The 18,511-nt window shown below is 47.2% G+C and overlaps 1 protein-coding gene across 4 annotated transcripts; it reads right to left on the reverse strand.

Moving 5' to 3' along the window:
* Positions 1–4,184: 4,184 nt before the first annotated feature.
* Positions 4,185–18,346, reverse strand: LOC135527598 (SRSF protein kinase 2-like). Of its 4 annotated transcripts, none has more exons than XM_064956089.1 (12): positions 18,134–18,346; positions 9,067–9,167; positions 7,852–7,981; positions 7,685–7,772; positions 7,291–7,378; positions 7,077–7,183; positions 6,770–6,935; positions 6,483–6,559; positions 5,963–6,070; positions 5,620–5,689; positions 5,406–5,498; positions 4,185–4,678 (listed from the first exon to the last, which is right to left on the reverse strand). In XM_064956089.1, exons 1-12 carry the CDS (start codon positions 18,184–18,186, stop codon positions 4,494–4,496), a joined length of 1,266 nt encoding a protein of 421 aa, XP_064812161.1. In that variant the 5' UTR covers positions 18,187–18,346; the 3' UTR covers positions 4,185–4,493. The 4 variants fall into 4 exon arrangements, with proteins under 4 accessions (XP_064812161.1, XP_064812163.1, XP_064812162.1 ...); XM_064956091.1 differs by having other exon boundaries at positions 7,873–7,981; positions 9,067–9,170; XM_064956090.1 differs by having other exon boundaries at positions 7,685–7,763; positions 9,067–9,170.
* Between the last annotated feature and the right edge of the window lie 165 nt (positions 18,347–18,511).

The following is an 18,511-nucleotide window of genomic DNA, read 5'->3' on the forward strand; positions in this document are numbered from 1 at the left end:
ACCTCTAAGTGACCCCATGAGGGTTACTACATTGGATGGAAGCCCTTTGGGATCTGGACTTGTCACTCATGTCACTACCTCCTTGAGACTTTCAGTTTCACAACACCAGGAATTGATGAACTTCCATTTGATCTCCTGTTCCGAGTTCCCTCTCGTCCTTGGATACCCCTGGCTTCACAGCCATAACCCTCACATCGACTGGTCTGTGGGCACTATCAAGCAGTGGGGTCCTACGTGCCAAGCTACTTGTATTTTCCAGAATTCCCGAGTTCTACTCCCGAGTCTTTAGAATCCATCGACCTGACCCGAGTTCCCGAGTGTTACCATGACCTCAAACTGGTGTTTAGCAAACAGAGGGCCACCATGCTACCACCCCATAGATCTTACGATTGCCCCATCGACCTGTTTCCGGGCACTTGCCCCCCAGGGGTCGGATCTTTTCCCTATCTCCACCCGAACGAGCTGCTATGGATACCTACATCAAGGACTCTCTGGAAGCAGGCCTCATGCGTCCATCCACCTCCCCGGCGGGAGCAGGGTTTTTCTTTGTGGCCAAGAAAGACGGTGGGTTACGTCCTTGCATCGACTACCGGGGACTCAATGACATAACCGTCCGTAACCGTTACCCGCTACCCCTTATGGCCACAGCCTTGAGCTGCTCCAGGAAGCAGTTGTTTTCACTAAGCTTGACCTGCGGAACGCATACCATCTTGTGCGGATCAGACCTGGTGACGAGTGGAAGACCGCTTTCAACACGCCTACTGGTCACTATGAATACTTGGTGATGCCCTTCGGCCTGACCAACGCCCCAGCGGTGTTCCAAGCGCTCATAAACGATGTGCTTAGGGATATGCTTAACATATTTGTGTTCGTTTACTTGGATGACATCCTCATCTTTTCGAGCTCCCTTCAAGAACACACTAAGCATGTCAGACAAGTACTCAAACGCCTCCTGGACAGCCATCTGTACGTTAAGCCGGAAAAATGTGAATTCCATTCATCCCGAGTACAATTCCTGGGATTTGTAGTGGAACCCGGTCGAATCCAAATGGACCCTAGGAAGGTAGGGGCGGTAGCGGATTGGCCCACCCCCAAATCCGTTAAGGATGTTCAGCGTTTCCTGGGCTTCACAAACTTTTACCGCAAGTTCATCAAGAACTTCAGTTTGGTGGCAGCTCCTCTCTCAGCTTTAACCAAAGGTGGCAATGCAAGGTTTTTTTGGGGAAGAGAAGCTGAGACGGCCTTCCAAGGACTCAAGCAGCGCATCCTCTCTGCTCCCATCCTGATACTACCGACTACGGATGAACCATTTGTGGTGGAGGTAGACGCATCAGAGGTTGGTGTTGGAGCTGTTCTGTCTCAGAGGGGTGAAGACAAGAAGCTTCATCCGTGCGCTTTCTTCTCACACCGGCTTACCCCGACTGAGAGGAACTACGATGTGGGGATCGTGAACTCCTAGCGGTTAAGATGGCATTGAAGGAATGGAGACACTGGCTCGAGGGGGCTTCTCACCCGTTTCAAGTGCTTACGGACCACAAAAATCTGGAGTATATCCAGCAGGCGAAGCGATTGAACTCTAGACAAGCTAGATGGTCTCTTTTCTTCAATCGATTCCAGTTTATCCTCACCTATCGGCCCGGGTCGAAGAATCTCAAACCGGATGCCCTGTCCCGAGTCTACGCTCCTGCCATTCGAGATGACACGGACATGCCTGTCCTTCCTGCTGCTAAGATTGTGGCTCCGATCTCGTGGCAAGTTGAGGATACCGTGAGACGTGCTCAAGCTAGCGAACCGGACCCTAAAGGAGGCCCTGCCAATCGGTTGTTTGTCCCCAGGGCAGTGAGGACTCAGGTCCTTCTGTGGGGGCACTCCTCTCGCCTCACCTGTCATCCGGGCGTAGGTCGCACCTTGGAGTTCATCCAGCGTAAGTTCTGGTGGCCTACCATAAGAGAAGACGTTGCCACTTTCGTCAATGCCTGCCCCGTGTGCTGCCAGGGCAAATCTTCTCACCTCCGCCCTCAAGGACTCCTTCACCCTTTACCTGTTCCCCACAGACCCTGGTCCCATATCTCATTGGACTTTATTACTGGACTTCCTCCATCCCATGGCAATACTACTATCCTAGTCATAATCGACAGGTTTTCAAAGGCGGCCAGGTTCGTCCCTCTGACTAAGTTACCTTCTGCCAAGGAAACGGCTGAGTTGGTAATTAATCATGTGTTCCGAGTCTTCGGCATTCCTCAAGATGTGGTTTCTGACAGAGGTCCCCAGTTCGCCTCAAGGTTTTGGAAGGCCTTCTGCCAACTCATGGGGCTTCTGCCAGTCTATCTTCAGGGTACCATCCGGAGTCCAACGGCCAAACAGAGAGGATGAATCAAGAGCTGGAAACCACCCTCCGATGTATGACTCGTGACAACCCGTCCACATGGTCATCCTTTATTGTTTGGGCCGAATACGCGCACAACACCTTGCGCTCCTCCTCCACTGGTATGTCCCCGCACGAGTGTCAGTTTGGCTATGCTCCTCCATTGTTCCCGGACCAGGAGGCAGAAGTCAGAGTGCCTTCAGCCTTGAGATTCGTCAGACGCTGTCGGCTTATGTGGAGGAAGACCCGTCTTAATCTGATGCGTTCCTCACAGAGGTATCAACAACAAGCCAACAGACGTCGCCGTCCCGGGCCTACCCTGCGCCCCGGCCAGAGAGTCTGGCTCTCCACAAGAGACTTACCTCTACGGGTGGAGTCTCGCAAGCTGTCCCAAAAATACATCGGTCCCTTCAAGGTTGCCAGGAGAGTTAACCCAGTTTCTTATCGCCTACACTTACCCAGATCCCTTAAGATTAATCCCACATTTCATGTGTCTTTGTTAAAACCTGTTGTTTTTTCTCCCCTTGTCCCGGCAGACAGACCTCCCCCTCCGCCTCGTGTCATTGGAGGCCAGCCGGCTTATACCGTCCACCGGATACTGGATTCCCGCCGGGTGCAGCGGTCCTGGCAGTATCTGGTGGACTGGGAAGGCTACGGTCCTGAGGAGCGCTCCTGGGTTCCTGCCAAAGACATCCTGGACCCTGACCTCATTCGTCAGTTCAGGGTCCTCCACCCTGAGAGAGCTGGTAGGAACGTCAGGAGCCGTTCCTAGGGGGGATTCTGTCAGGATTTGGCCAGGGTTGTTCCAGTTTTTGTCAGTAGATGTCCCCATTGTGCTTTTTGTCCCTGTGTTTTTCCCTTGATCCCCATTATTGTTTGCACCTGTGTCTCGTTTCCCCTGATTGTATTTAAACCCTTTGTTTCCCTCAGTTCTGTGCTCTGTGTTTGTATGTTAGCACCCTGCCCTAGTGTTCTGTGTGCTCTTGTCGATTCCGGGTAACGTTCTTGTGGTATTCTGTTTTTTGTTTTTGTTTAGTTTTGGTGAGTTTCTTTTTTGGTCTTTTTGTGTTTTACCTTCCACCTTTTGGATTTGCCATTTTTTATTTTAGGATTTTTTCTTTATTAAATACACCGTCTTAAGTACTGCTGTGTCTGCCTCATCTTCTGGGTTCTGCTGTCTATTCGTGGCTCAGTTGGTTAAGTGACTGTTTCTCCACTCCGGAGACCCAGGTTCGAAACCGGGTCCTGACACGAATTTCATCTACCTTGTTGTCAAGAGACTGGATATTGGCGAGTAGTATACTCGGGAGCGGTGGGCGATGTGCACGTCTATGGAGCTTGACCAGGAGGTCGCTCTGTCTGCCCCTTCTGCAGCGCCGTTGTTTTGGGTCGGCTTCTGGGATTAGGTCCATTGTCCTGGGTGGTGGTCCAAACAGAGGATCCGCTTTGGGATCGTAATGTTGGTAAATTGAAGTCGCTATTATATCCAATAGTTCTTCCCGGGTGTATGTAATAAGACTTAAGATTTCCTGTGGTAACAATGTAAGAAATAATACATTAAAAAAAATAATACTGCATAGTTTCCTAAGGACTCGAAGCGAGGCGACCATCTTTGTCGACGCCATCTTGCACTAAGTACCTACCACCATCTTGGGGAAACTACAAGTAGACGAAAATGAGAAGGCATGCAGGTGTAAACTCAAAAGAGACAATGGAAACAATACATTTCTAGCAAAACATGATTTATTGTATGCTGTAAAAAAGAACTACAAGTATACAGTAGTACAATTGGTGCAGTGCACTGTGCAGCACAGCTGTGGAAAGTCTTGAGCACAAGTACTACATTTCATTAAATCACACAACACTTATATAAGTTTGTACTTCATACATTCATTACACTACAGATAATCAAATGCCCCATACATTTATCAGAAGAGACAAATCTAGTCTTACTTAATGTATGAACATAAAATAGTACATTTCACCCGGAACATTGGCATCGAGCCAATTGGCAAAATGTATACTGTATATCTTTCCCGTAGTCTTAGTGACTCAGCACCACTGTGTTAGTCTCTGCATAACACATTTATCTACTAGCTTGGTATCAAGTTGGCTCCAGGGCCAGGGTTCAGGAGCTAAGCCATGGGTGCAGGAGACACTGGGCAGCACTGGCCCTCCTCTCCGGCTGGAAGTCCAACATATGCAACAGGAAGTCAGAGAACAGAGAGGCCTCCTTCAGCATGAAGTGGTACTTCTCCACCAACACCTCATATAGACCCCAGGGCCGCAGCACTCCAATATGACGCATGTCACCTGGGAGAACACATAATAGAGAGGAGGAAAGACAGTGGAGGTAAGTACAAGAGAGCTTTGTGACTTGGAAAGAAAATGTATTCTTTTGTAGGTTTGACTTCACAAAAAAAGTACACTATGATTTGTCAAAATGAGCATCTGCAAGGGGGCCTCCCGAGTGGCGCAGCGGTCTAAGGAACTGCATCGCAGTGCTTGAGGCGTCACTACAGATCCTGGTGCGATCCTAGGCTGTGTCACAGCCGGCCGTGACCAGGAGACCCATGAGGTGGCACACAATTGGCCCAGCGTCGTCCGGGTTAGGGGAGGGTTTGGCCAGCCAGGTTTTCCTTGACCCATTGCACTCTCAAGGTGACCCATAGCGACTCAAGGTGTCGGGCCGGGCGCCTGCAAGCTGACTTTGGTTGCCAGCTGGACGGTGTTTCCTCCGACACATTGGTGCGGCTGTGCTCCTTGACTTGGCATCTTTCCCAGGTTATGGACAGCAGTGTGGCTTGGCAGGGTTGTGTTTCTCTTGACCTTCATCTCTCCCGAGTCCTTAGTGGAGTTGCGGTGATGGGACAAGACTGTAGTTATCACGTATTTGGGGAGAAATTTGGGTAAAAGTACCACAACAAAATAAAAAATAAAAAAATCGAATAAAATAATGAGAATCTGCAACATTTACATCAAAAAGTCCTTTCTCTACGTTGGAACAATTTATGATTTTCAAAGCAAATCCTTCACTCACCTTTGCTATTGAAGTACTCCATGGAATACTTGCCAGACAAGGCTACTGCTGCAGGGACTTTACCAAGGAGCTCTATTATGTGAGCGATGTGGTCTGGAGGGAACAGAACCAAAACCCCCACTGGATAAACAATTATGCAAAAGTCACAAAGTGGACACAATGTTATTTCCATTGAATCCTATGTCAATATTTGTCATGCCTAATATCGACATACCTTCCTCTAAAGAAAAGGTCTTCCCAGCTTTAGGCTCAAATAACGAATCCCCAGTTACCAACTCAAAAGCCTAGAATAAAAAGAAGAAGAATTGAATTGCCTGGAACTATTCTGTAGTGGCATCTATCTTATAAGCTTAGTGCTAAAGGAGTGGGTGAATTTGTCTTGATGCAAAGAGTGCTGGTAGACTGGAAGGGTAACTGAACGGCACAAGAGTTAAGTGAAGCAAGTGAATCAGAGGAGACAGGAGATAACATGGTTTTACTTCAGTGAAGCTGTAAACAGATGCAGACTATAAGTGTTGTTGCGGGTGTGTTGGTTGTATGGTGGTTGTCTCTCTTACCATGCAGGCTACACTCCAGATGTCTGCTGGTGGGCCGTAGTCAGAGCCCAATAGAACCTCTAGTGAGCGGTACTGACGGGTCTGAATCTCCTCACAGAAATGTTTGTACTGGAATGTCACACAGAGCAAAGGCAGCGTGTGAAATACAGTCCTGACCCCAGGGCAGTATCCCACATTAGTTACTCTTATTTTGTAACCAACTACTGAATACGAATGGCAACGGTTCATAAAGACGTCGGAATTCCGATATGATGTCAATGTTTTAGCGCTTTCCACTGAGTTTTTAAACTATGGCGTGCAACATGGTTCCACGCACCAATAAATCAGCACAATCTACTTTTCGGGTTTTGAAATTGGCTGCTTCTTGGAGCTAAAATTGGGTCATGTTTACTGTGCTAATAACTACACAAAAAAAGAGTAACAGAGAGCAATGTACAACATGAAATTAGTAAATGAGGCATTTGTAGTAATTGGATGGGGGATGCTATTTCACAATCGCTGACTGACTGATCATACCCACCACCCAACAGGAGCTTCCCAGGTCAGCAATCTTTACTGTGATTTTCTTCAGACTGATGGGAGTGACCAGGTCCTTCTCTGAATAGACAGTAAGAGATAAACAACATACAGTACAGGGTTATGATCTGATTTAAACACTTCAACAGCATACTGGACACAGACAATCTGAAGTGACATAGAAACAGAATACTAGCCTTGATGTACAGTAAACAGATTCATTTTCTGGTCCATTCAGTCATGTGACTTTACAGAGTTCTATAACACCTGTAGATGGAGAGTGAACACTACCTGCTGTGCTCATTGACTTGGCATCTTTCCCAGGGTATAGACAGGCACTGCCCCCTGCTGTCTGTTTTGGGTTCTGCTCCTCCAAACATAACAGTATATTCTCAGGCTTGATGTCTGTGTGGATGATTTTACATTGAGTGTGCAGGTAGTCCAATGCCTGAAGAACCTACAGGGAAAGAGTGATGGCACTGTGAACTCCAACTACTCCTGCATCAAACTAAAGATGCATCCATTAGTGTAGTGATTCGATAATGACAGCCCAAATGTTTCTACTCATCTCATACTATACACTCTGTCCCTCTTTTACCTGAGCAATGACCTGTTTGACCCAAGACAGCGATAGCCCTGGGTTTCCAAAACAGACTTGCCAACAGCGGAGGTCTGGTCCCAGCAGCTCCAGCACTAGGCATACATCTTCACACAGGAGGTCAAGGAACCAAACACGCTCCCTACGGTGTCAAATGTTGCTGCAGGTTTGTGTGTGTGTGTATGTCATGACTATGCAGTTTTAGAAAGGATACGAACCCCGTTGACCCCAGCTATCTTAAACTCATCCAGCAATTGGACTATCCTCCGGCTTGGGAGGTGACGAGCAGTGGGACCACTGGCCTGAGGGGGAGAAGGGCAGAGACGGGTGAGAGAGGTTAAAGTCAGGGTCCGGACTATACTGGTCGAGTACTTGTTTAAATAGAGAGAGATGGGTCTGTATGAGACAAGGGAGAAAAATAATGAACCATGAAAGCATGGGTGGATGTGAATAAGTGGTAGTGACAGATAAATAACATGTGGACTAAGAGCAAAAAGTGTTATTCATGTATGCCCTATTGCCCTCAGAGAAGAGTTAGGGGTGAGGATGAGAAAGTGATAGAGGAAGCAGAGAAAGAGAAATGAAGAGAGACAAGAAGGGAGACTCACACAGCGTAGCAGAGTCAATTCGTCTTGCCCAGCCTGTGTGAATCCTTCTCCACTCTTCAAAACCTTCACGGCCACTCGCCTGCCCAATCTGCACATACAGAGACTGTTTTAATCACAATATAAGTTTTCCTATATGACAAGAAGAAGATATTTGAGTAAATCCTCACACAGCAACATAGTGAATGAACCTGAGGTCCAAGCAGAGCCATACAGTGGAGAAGTATCCCCAGCCCAACTTAGACAGAACCTGGTATCTCCTGTTGAAGGTTTCTCCAATGTGAACAGGGTGGTACCCCCCTATTGAAACATACAGGATGATAGCAAATAGTTATTACTCCAACTTATTATTTTTTTTACATTTTATTTAACCTTTACTTAACCAGATAGGCCAGTTGAGAACAAGTTCTCATTTCCAACTGCGACCTGGCCAAGATAAAGCAAAGCAGTGCGACAAAAACAACAACACAGAGTTACACAATAGAAAAATCTATGTACAGTGTGTGCAAATGTAGAAGAATAGGGAGGTAAGGCAGTAAAAAGGCCATAGAGGCGAAATAATTACAAATTTAGCATTAACACTGAAGCGATAGATGTGCCGATGATGATGTGCAAGTAGAGATACTGGGGTGCAAAAGAGCAAGAGAATAAATAACAATATGGGGATGAGGTAGATGGGTGTGGTATTTACAGATTGGCTGTGTACAGGTACAGTGATCGGAAAGCTGCACTGACAGCTGATGCTTAAAGTTAGAGAGGTAGATATAAGACTTCAGCTTCAGTGATTTTTGCAATTCGTTCCAGTCATTGGCAGCAGAGAACTGGAAGGAAAGGCGGCCAAAGTAAGTGTTGGCTTTGGGGATGACCAGTGAAATATACCTGCTGGAGCGTGTGCTACAGGTGGGTGTTCAGTGTGTTGAGATAAGACAGGGCTTTACCTAGCAAAGACTTATAGATGACCTGGAGCCAGTGGGCTTGGCGACGAATATGTAGTGAGGGCCAGCCAACGAGAGCATACAGGTCGCAGTGGTGCTTTATTTTTTAAATGACATCGCCGAAGTCAAGGATCGGCAGGATAGTCAGTTTTACAAGGGTATGTTTGGCAGCATGAGTTTTGTTGCAAAAAAAGGAAGCCAAATCTAGATTTAATTTTGGATTGGAGATGCTTAATGTGAGTCTGGGAGGAGAGTTTACAGCAATCGGTTGAAGAGCATGCATTTAGTTTTACTAGCATTTAAAACCAGGCCACGGAAGGCCTCCAACTACTGTATTTGCTGTGTAAACACAGTACTCAACACAAACAGACTATGTGTATGCTGGAAAGGAGTGAATAGGACAACAAGACATGTAAGGAGAAAGACAGATTGAGTAGACCCATATCAGACCATGGCAGTATTCTCGGGGGTCCTCTCTGTCCAGTGACTCCTCTGGCTCTAGCTGTTCCAAACGATTCAGCTTATCAAGTCCATTGGATGTCCCAGGTTTACTGCTGCAACAAACACACACATGCTAATACACTTAAACAAAGACACACACTGTCTACATACTGTGCACACACTGTCAACCTATCTGATCCCACACAGGGCAGAGATGTGACCCCTCTGTGTCTAAGTCAGTATTGGGTTGCTGGGAGCAGACAGGGTGAGACTACTTTTAGACACTTCCCTTGGTGTTCACATGGAGACCCAGCTGACAGGACTCAGAATGGGTCTCAGACATTTAATAGACATGCCACTATAGTCTACAGCCAGATGGACTACATGCGGCGGCAACCCGTCATTCAGGGCAGGTGGAGTAGAGCCCCACCTGTTTTGAGCGGCACATTTTTTTTTTTTAACTCAAAATAAATAAATAAAGTTGACAATCTACTGGCAAATCCTTTTTAATCCATGTCGTATGAAGAGAAATAACGAAGAGAAATTATAGATAAAATGTTTCGGTGCTCATCGGCCATTGGACATAAACATTACACAACAGGGTAGAAATCGCAAATTGAACAATGAGTGGTTTGGAAAGAATCAGTGACAATGGCTAACTGCAAGCATAGCAAATAAATCACTAGCCTGCTATTCAGTGCAGTGGCCCTGTGTCCCAACTCTGGGATTAAGTGTCTATTTTCCAAGTTTAAAATGATAAACCTTCAACATTGGGCATGCTGTCAATGAAGCATGATTTATGCCGCGCTCAAAACAACTGTTAACTCAGAACTGCAAAAACTTGACTTCAGTGAGTTCAAGACAACTGGCAATTCCGGAAAAAAACGAGCTCCGACTGGGAAATACATTTTCAGCATTTACATTTTGAACCGTCATTGTAAAGTCGGGAACTCAGGCATCTTTCTAGAGCTACGACCTAAGGAACAATGTCATCATCATGATTCAACCCAGTTGTCTTGAAAGCACCATAAATCCAGAGAAAGCCAGACTTTGACGACAAAATTTGCCCATGAAGGACCGCCATGCCACCTTCCTGTTCAAGTGAGCACAGCACAACAAGGTGAGTCCAAAAACGGCTTGTATGCTGCTGCAAAAATTACATAATATGCCAGAGAGATATGTATACTGTGGCTAAGAAAGTAATACTAAGTGTATGTTGTGTAGTAAGCTGTTAGTAGCCCATGTGCCTCACCCTGGCGGTAAATGAGGCTGAATGAACTGTTTAGCTGCCAGACAAGGCTCCGCTGATAGCCAGGTGTAGCAGTGGTAAGATGTTTTGACAGCTTTTTGTAGGATCTAACCGTTTGTGGGCACCGTTTGTCACCGTTATAGTGCCATTAATGTATTGTTTAGTGTTGTGTAGTGGCTTTGCTGTCAGGACCCGGTTACAAACCTGGGTCTCCGGAGTGAGAAACAGTCACTTAACCAACTGAGCCACGAATAGTCAGCAGAACCCAGAAGATGAGGCAGACACAGCAGTACTTAAGACGGTGTATTTAATAAAGTAAAAAGGAGAAGTCCTTAAATACAAAAATGGCAAATCCAAAAGGTGGTAGGAATAGCACAAAAAAGCCTCAAGAGACACTCAAAAACAAAAACAGAATTCCACAAGAGCATCCACCGGAATCGACAGGAAAACACAGAACACTAGGGCTGGGTGCTAACATACAAACACAGAGCACAGAACTGAGGGAAACTAAGGGTTTAAATACAATCAGGGGAAAACGAGGTACAGGTGCAAATAATAATGGGGAACAAGGGAAAAAACATAAGGTCAAAAAGCACAATGGGGGCATCTAGTGACCAAAACCCGGAACAACCCTGGCCAAATCCTGACAGAATCCCCCCCCTAGGAACGGCTCCTGACGTTCCTACCAGCTCTCTCAGGGTGGAGGGCCCTGAACTGACGAATGAGGTCAGGGTCCAGGATGTCTTTGGCAGGAACCCAGGAGCGCTCCTCGGGACCGTAGCCTTCCCAGTCCACCAGATACTGCCAGGACCGCTGCACCCGGCGGGAATCCAGTATCCGATGGACGGTATAAGCCGGCTGGCCTCCAATGACACGAGGCGGAGGTCTGTCTGCCGGGACAAGGGGAAAAAACAACAGGTTTTAACAATGAAATGTGAAATGTGGGATTAATCTTAAGGGATCTGGGTAAGTGTAGGCGATAAGAAACTGGGTTAACTCTCCTGGCAACCTTGAAGGGACCGATGTATTTTTGGGACAGCTTGCGAGACTCCTCCCGTAGAGGTAAGTTTCTTGTGGAGAGCCAGACTCTCTGGCCGGGCGCAGGGTAGGCCCGGGACGGCGGCGTCTGTTGGCTTGTTGTTGGTACCTCTGTGAGGAACGCATAAGATTAAGACGGGTCTTCCTCCACATAAGCCGACAGCGTCTGACGAACTTCAAGGCTGAAGGCACTCTGACTTCTGCCTCCTGGTCCGGGAACAATGGAGGAGCATAGCCAAACTGACACTCGTGCGGGGACATACCAGTGGAGGAGGAGCGCAAGGTGTTGTGCGCGTATTCGGCCCAAACAATAAAGGATGACCATGTGGACGGGTTGTCACGAGTCATACATCGGAGGGTGGTTTCCAGCTCTTGATTCATCCTCTCTGTTTGGCCGTTGGACTCCGGATGGTACCCTGAAGATAGACTGGCAGAAGCCCCCATGAGTTGGCAGAAGGCCTTCCAAAACCTTGAGGCGAACTGGGGACCTCTGTCAGAAACCATATCTTGAGGAATGCCGAAGACTCGGAACACATGAGTAATTACCAACTCAGCCGTTTCCTTGGCAGAAGGTAACTTAGTCAGAGGGACGAACCTGGCCGCCTTTGAAAACCTGTCGATTATGACTAGGATAGTAGTATTGCCATGGGATGGAGGAAGTCCAGTAATAAAGTCCAATGAGATATGGGACCAGGGTCTGTGGGGAACAGGTAAAGGGTGAAGGAGTCCTTGAGGGCGGAGGTGAGAAGATTTGCCCTGGCAGCACACGGGACAGGCATTGACGAAAGTGGCAACGTCTTCTCTTATGGTAGGCCACCAGAACTTACGCTGGATGAACTCCAAGGTGCGACCTACGCCCGGATGACAGGTGAGGCGAGAAGAGTGCCCCCACAGAAGGACCTGAGTCCTCACTGCCTTGGGGACAAACAACCGATTGGCAGGACCTCCTTTCGGGTCCGGTTCGCTAGCTTGAGCACGTCTCACGGTATCCTCAACTTGCCACGAGATCGGAGCCACAATCTTAGCAGCAGGAAGGACAGGCATGTCCGTGTCATCTCGAATGGCAGGAGCGTAGACTCGGGACAGGGCATCCGGTTTGAGATTCTTCGACCCGGGCCGATAGGTGAGGATAAACTGGAATCGATTGAAGAAAAGAGACCATCTAGCTTGTCTAGAGTTCAACCGCTTCGCCTGCTGGATATACTCCAGATTTTTGTGGTCCGTAAGCACTTGAAACGGGTGAGAAGCCCCCTCGAGCCAGTGTCTCCATTCCTTCAATGCCATCTTAACCGCTAGGAGTTCACGATCCCCCACATCGTAGTTCCTCTCAGTCGGGGTAAGCCGGTGTGAGAAGAAAGCGCACGGATGAAGCTTCTTGTCTTCACCCCTCTGGGACAGGACAGCTCCAACACCAACCTCTGATGCGTCTACCTCCACCACAAATGGTTCATCCGTAGTCGGTAGTATCAGGATGGGAGCAGAGAGAACGCGCTGCTTGAGTCCTTGGAAGGCCGTCTCAGCTTCTCTTCCCCACAAAAACCTTGCATTGCCACCCTTGGTTAAAGCTGAGAGAGGGGCTGCCACCAAGCTGAAGTTCTTGATGAACTTGCGGTAGAAGTTTGTGAAGCCCAGGAAACGCTGAACTTCCTTAACGGATTTGGGGTGGGCCAATCCGCTACCGCCCCGACCTTCCTGGGGTCCATTTGGACTCGACCGGGTTCCACTACAAATCCCAGGAATTGTACTCGGGATGAATGGAATTCACATTTTCCGGCTTAACGTACAGATGGCTGTCCAGGAGGCGTTTGAGTACTTGTCTGACATGCTTAGTGTGTTCTTGAAGGGAGCTCGAAAAGATGAGGATGTCATCCAAGTAAACGAACACAAATATGTTAAGCATATCCCTAAGCACATCGTTTATGAGTGCTTGGAACACCGCTGGGGCGTTGGTCAGGCCGAAGGGCATCACCAAGTATTCATAGTGACCAGTAGGCGTGTTGAAAGCGGTCTTCCACTCGTCACCAGGTCTGATCCGCACAAGATGGTATGCGTTCCGCAGGTCAAGCTTAGTGAAAACAACTGCTTCCTGGAGCAGCTCGAAGGCTGTGGCCATAAGGGGTAGCGGGTAACGGTTACGGACGGTTATGGCATTGAGTCCCCGGTAGTCGATGCAAGGACGTAATCCACCGTCTTTCTTGGCCACAAAGAAAAACCCTGCTCCCGCCGGGGAGGTGGATGGACGCATGAGGCCTGCTTCCAGAGCGTCCTTGATGTAGGTATCCATAGCAGCTCGTTCGGGTGGAGATAGGGAAAAGATCCGACCCCTGGGGGGGCAAGTGCCCGGAAACAGGTCGATGGGGCAATCGTAAGGTCTATGGGGTGGTAGCATGGTGGCCCTCTGTTTGCTAAACACCAGTTTGAGGTCATGGTAACACTCGGGAACTCGGGTCAGGTCGATGGATTCTAAAGACTCGGGAGTAGAACTCGGGGAATTCTGGAAAATACAAGTAGCTTGGCACCCCACTGCTTGATAGTGCCCACAGACCAGTCGATGTGAGGGTTATGGCTGTGAAGCCAGGGGTATCCAAGGACGAGAGGGAACTCGGAACAGGAGATCAAATGGAAGTTCATCAATTCCTGGTGTTGTGAAACTGAAAGTCTCAAGGAGGTAGTGACATGAGTGACAAGTCCAGATCCCAAAGGGCTTCCATCCAATGTAGTAACCCTCATGGGGTCACTTAGAGGTTCAGAGGGAACGCCATTCTCCTTCGCCCAGACACCATCCATGAAGTTACCTGCGGCTCCAGAGTCTACCAAGGCTTGAAGGTGAAGCTTGTGGTTGTCCCAGGAGAGGGTGACTGGAATGAGCAGACGGGAGTTGGACGGATGGGAGGAGGTTATGTTTCCCGTTACAGTTCCCCCGGTCTGTACGGGACAGAGCGTTTCCCTGGAGCCCGGGACACGTGGAACGGAAATGGCCCGGTTTGCCGCAATATAGACAGCGTCGCTCCCTCATCCGGCGGTCTCTCTCAGCCTGGGAGATGCGTCCAATCTGCATGGGTTCCGGTGGAGCCAGTGATGATAAAGGTGGGGACTCGGAGCTGGGACTGATAGGGGCTAGAGGTCTACGGTTGAGTTCTCTCTCTCTCAGACGCTGGTCAATGCGTGAGGCCAACTTGATCAGGGACTCGAGATTGTCCGGTGGTTCCCGAGTGGCCAGTTCATCTTGGATAGTGTCGGAAAGGCCTTTCAGAAAGCACACCGTGAGCGCCTCGTTGTTCCAGCCACTCGCTGCTGCCACCGTGCGGAACTGGATGGCATAGTCCGTCACGCTGCGCCAACCTTGGTGGAGAGTCAGGAGCTGTTTGGCTGAGTCAGAACCACTGCTTGGGCCTTGAAACACTCGTTTGAATTCCTCAGCAGAGGCAGAGTAGCTGGCACAGCAGGAACTATGGGCATCCCACACAGCAGTAGCCCAGGCCAGGGCTTTTTCCGACAGCAGGGTGATGATATAAGCGATCTTAGACCGGTCGGTGGGAAACGACGAGGGTTGTAGCTCAAAGGAGAGAGAACATTGGGTGAGAAACCCTTTACAAGCACTTGGATCACCTGAGAACCGTTGGGGAGGTGGAAGACGAGGTTCAGCCAGGGGGTTAACTGCCATGGGTACGTGAATCTGAGGTACTGGGACGGGAACTGTTGCCGGGGTAAGACGATCAGATATTTGCTTAATGGAAGTCAGCATCTCCGACAGAAGATGAGAATGTCTAGCCATTAAGGCCTCTTGCTGAACCAGGGCGGCTTCGTGGCGTTGGACAGTCTCCTGGTGGTGGGACAGCATGGCAAAAAGGTCCTGGGAACTGGCTGCCTCTGGGTTCATTTTTGGCTCTGTGTTTCTGTCAGGACCCGGTTACGAACCTGGGTCTCCGGAGTGAGAAACAGTCACTTAACCAACTGAGCCACGAATAGTCATCAGAACCCAGAAGATGAGGCAGACACAGCAGTACTTAAGACGGTGTATTTAATAAAGTAAAAAGGAGAAGTCCTTAAATACAAAAATGGCAAATCCAAAAGGTGGTAGGAATAGCACAAAAAAGCCTCAAGAGACACTCAAAAACAAAAACAGAATTCCACAAGAGCATCCACCGGAATCGACAGGAAAACACAGAACACTAGGGCTGGGTGCTAACATACAAACACAGAGCACAGAACTGAGGGAAACTAAGGGTTTAAATACAATCAGGGGAAACGAGGTACAGGTGCAAATAATAATGGGGAACAAGGGAAAAAACATAAGGTCAAAAAGCACAATGGGGGCATCTAGTGACCAAAACCCGGAACAACCCTGGCCAAATCCTGACATTTGCTGGCAAGCATCCCACAAATTATTATTTTTTTGCCCCACCAAGATTTACATGCTATAATCACCACTGACTACATGTACCTCACTGTGACCCTCTGTAAAAGAGGCAAAGGTCAAATTCATTAGGATATGCTTTATCAGGTTAGTGTACTATAAATATTGTCTTGTCTAGATCTGTCAATTATTGCTCCTTTTCTGAATAATTTATTTATAGTCAAATATCCTCTCCAGGACAGTCTCTCAGAATGTTGTGGCTCCAGTTCAGAGCGTGGATATTGGCCCAGGTCCTTGACACTGTGACAGACCCAGTGAAACTCTAAACTGTCATTCACCTCCAGAGGCACTAAAATAATGCACACATTCTCATTGTGTGCCAGGCGAGCTATACATGGAGCCCCTGCCTCTCTGGCCATGGGAAAAAAGGTTAGGGTCAAGCTATAAATTGGTTTCCATTTACTGAGGCAAACAACTAGTCTGGGTACAAGTCTTTTTTAGCTAACATTCCACTTCTTGCCTCTCCATGTCATTGCCACAGAGACTGGCCTTGAGGCAATGTCAATGTTCAATATGCAGCTGGGTTTATGGCAGAATTGCTCATTGGTCGATGGAAATAATAACATTCATATTTTCCATGAAAACATGTGGAACCTTCGAAAATAGAATTATAACAAAGTCAAAAACAAACATTTAGCTGTTAACTAGGCAAGTTATTGTATTTTGAGGCTTACAATCAAACCAGCCAGGTTTTGTGATTGGAATTGCAGTATGTATTTAGTTTGAGAAGTTAGACTTCAGCTAGCAACTTTTGACAGATTGGTATCATCTGGACAAAAAAAATGTTTGCTTAGCAACCAGGTACCAACATGTTCTGTGGTGAAAAATAGTTATCCAGTACCAATTAAGTGGTGATGCCCTCGAAGCTGGTGTTTGGAGGATAGATTGGAGGATATATTGGCAACACCCTTGCCAAACACTGGCTTTGAGGGCATTATCACTTTTATACAACGGGTTACCAACATATTCAAATAATGATTGACATATTTTTTATTAAAATTGTACATTTTATGAATTTATTCATACTATTTCATCCTTCCACAAGATATAGTCCGGTCACAAATCTAGGGCTGGTTGTTCATTCTATCGGTTCAGTTGCTAGAGACGCAACCCAGTCGTTCAGTCTTTTTGTTCTGTATCTATGGACGCGACCCAGTCATTCGTTCAAGAGGTTCCATTGCCATACAGGATGGCAAAGTTCTTATCTCTTGATTGCTAGATAGCCAACGACGGCTAATTTACAGTCACGTCAAAAAGACAGAATAACAGCAAAGTAGCTTAATTTGCTTTGTTTAAGCTGTTTTCTGTAGACATTTGGATACATCCCTAACAATGAGTTGATGAGGTGTGATTTTGTCTGGCAAAAAACATGTGCTCACTCGTCAGGACACTGTTGTTCAAAAGAGCTAGCCAACAACACAGCTAACACAATCACTTCAAACTGAAGCTGGAAAGATGGCAAACTTGCTGCACTTCGTTTCATTTGACCTTTTTTCAATTTACATTTCTTGGTATATATCCATAAAAATGATGCCAGCTGATTCATGATTTTGACTGGTTGAGAAACGCTGCCTGCCTGTCTGTCTGGTCCTGATTCCAGACTCGTTCATTACTATGGTACAAGTGGAGATCCAATTTGAATATTGAAATAATGTTGCAAATGTTGGAGAGACAGACAGCAAAGTTCATACAAATATGTTGAAAACTAAATGTTAGTCTAAAATAAATGTGAGATAATGTCTAGATGATTTTTAAAGTGGAGATCATGTTTATAAATAGCTGATGAGACAGTGGATTGCACAGTCAGATGGAACAGAGTAAATAGGCATTTTAGCGTCATAGATTTAGCCGGTGGTAACTTGTGGAATAGACACCGGCTGGAATGCGGTTTTAATCAATCAGCATTCAGGATTAGACCCACCCATTGTAAAACATTTGGATAATTGTTGTGATTGGAGGATAGCTGTGAGGGTTATCGAATCAGGATCAGCTCCTCTGTTCTCCTCAATCTAAGTAATGATAGAATGTTCATATTTGAAGATGGCAGAAAGGCTGGTCTCCTTGTCAATGACAAGGAGTGGCAAGGAGTGGAATGTTAGCTAAAGAGACTGGCACCAGGCTAGCTAACAACCACACACAAGGTTAAAGTCCTCTGGTTAAGACCTGTTCCTCAAAAATATTTCTTAATTAAAAAGATACCAAACTTCCACTCATTGACTTTGTGACTTGCTATGGGTAACAGGTGAGTCTCACTGACAATTTAGTGGGCAGCCAGGTTACAGGTTGAGAGGTGCACCTTTCAATTAGTAATAATAATGTCAGTGTACTGTTCTAGATCTGGCATACTTAAAGTGAGAACAGATGATACTTACGTTTTTTGAGCCAACTGTACAGAAGTCTGAGCTGAGCACATATTCCTCTCCATGACTGAGTATACAGAGCCTGTATACAGTAGGACTCTGACTGCCTGTGACCAGTCAGCAGTGTTTATGTATGAGGAGTCGGCCAGGTCTAAACATGGAAATCCCCAACCCCCCAACTCTCTCTCTGTCCTCTTCTTTTACTCTTTCTTCCCTTCACCCCCACTCTGTATATCTCTCCACAGCTGTGAAAGGGTAGAGGGAAGAGGAAATGACAGCTGTGTGGGGTTACTGCGGGGGTTTAACGACCCCAGTCCAACAGTTCATGATCTCACAGGAACGCCAGGGCACCCCTTTTCCCACCATGTGCAAATACCTGTACAGTATAAT

This window comes from Oncorhynchus masou, chromosome 33 (genome assembly GCF_036934945.1).
Source record: "Oncorhynchus masou masou isolate Uvic2021 chromosome 33, UVic_Omas_1.1, whole genome shotgun sequence".
NCBI lineage: Eukaryota > Metazoa > Chordata > Actinopteri > Salmoniformes > Salmonidae > Oncorhynchus > Oncorhynchus masou.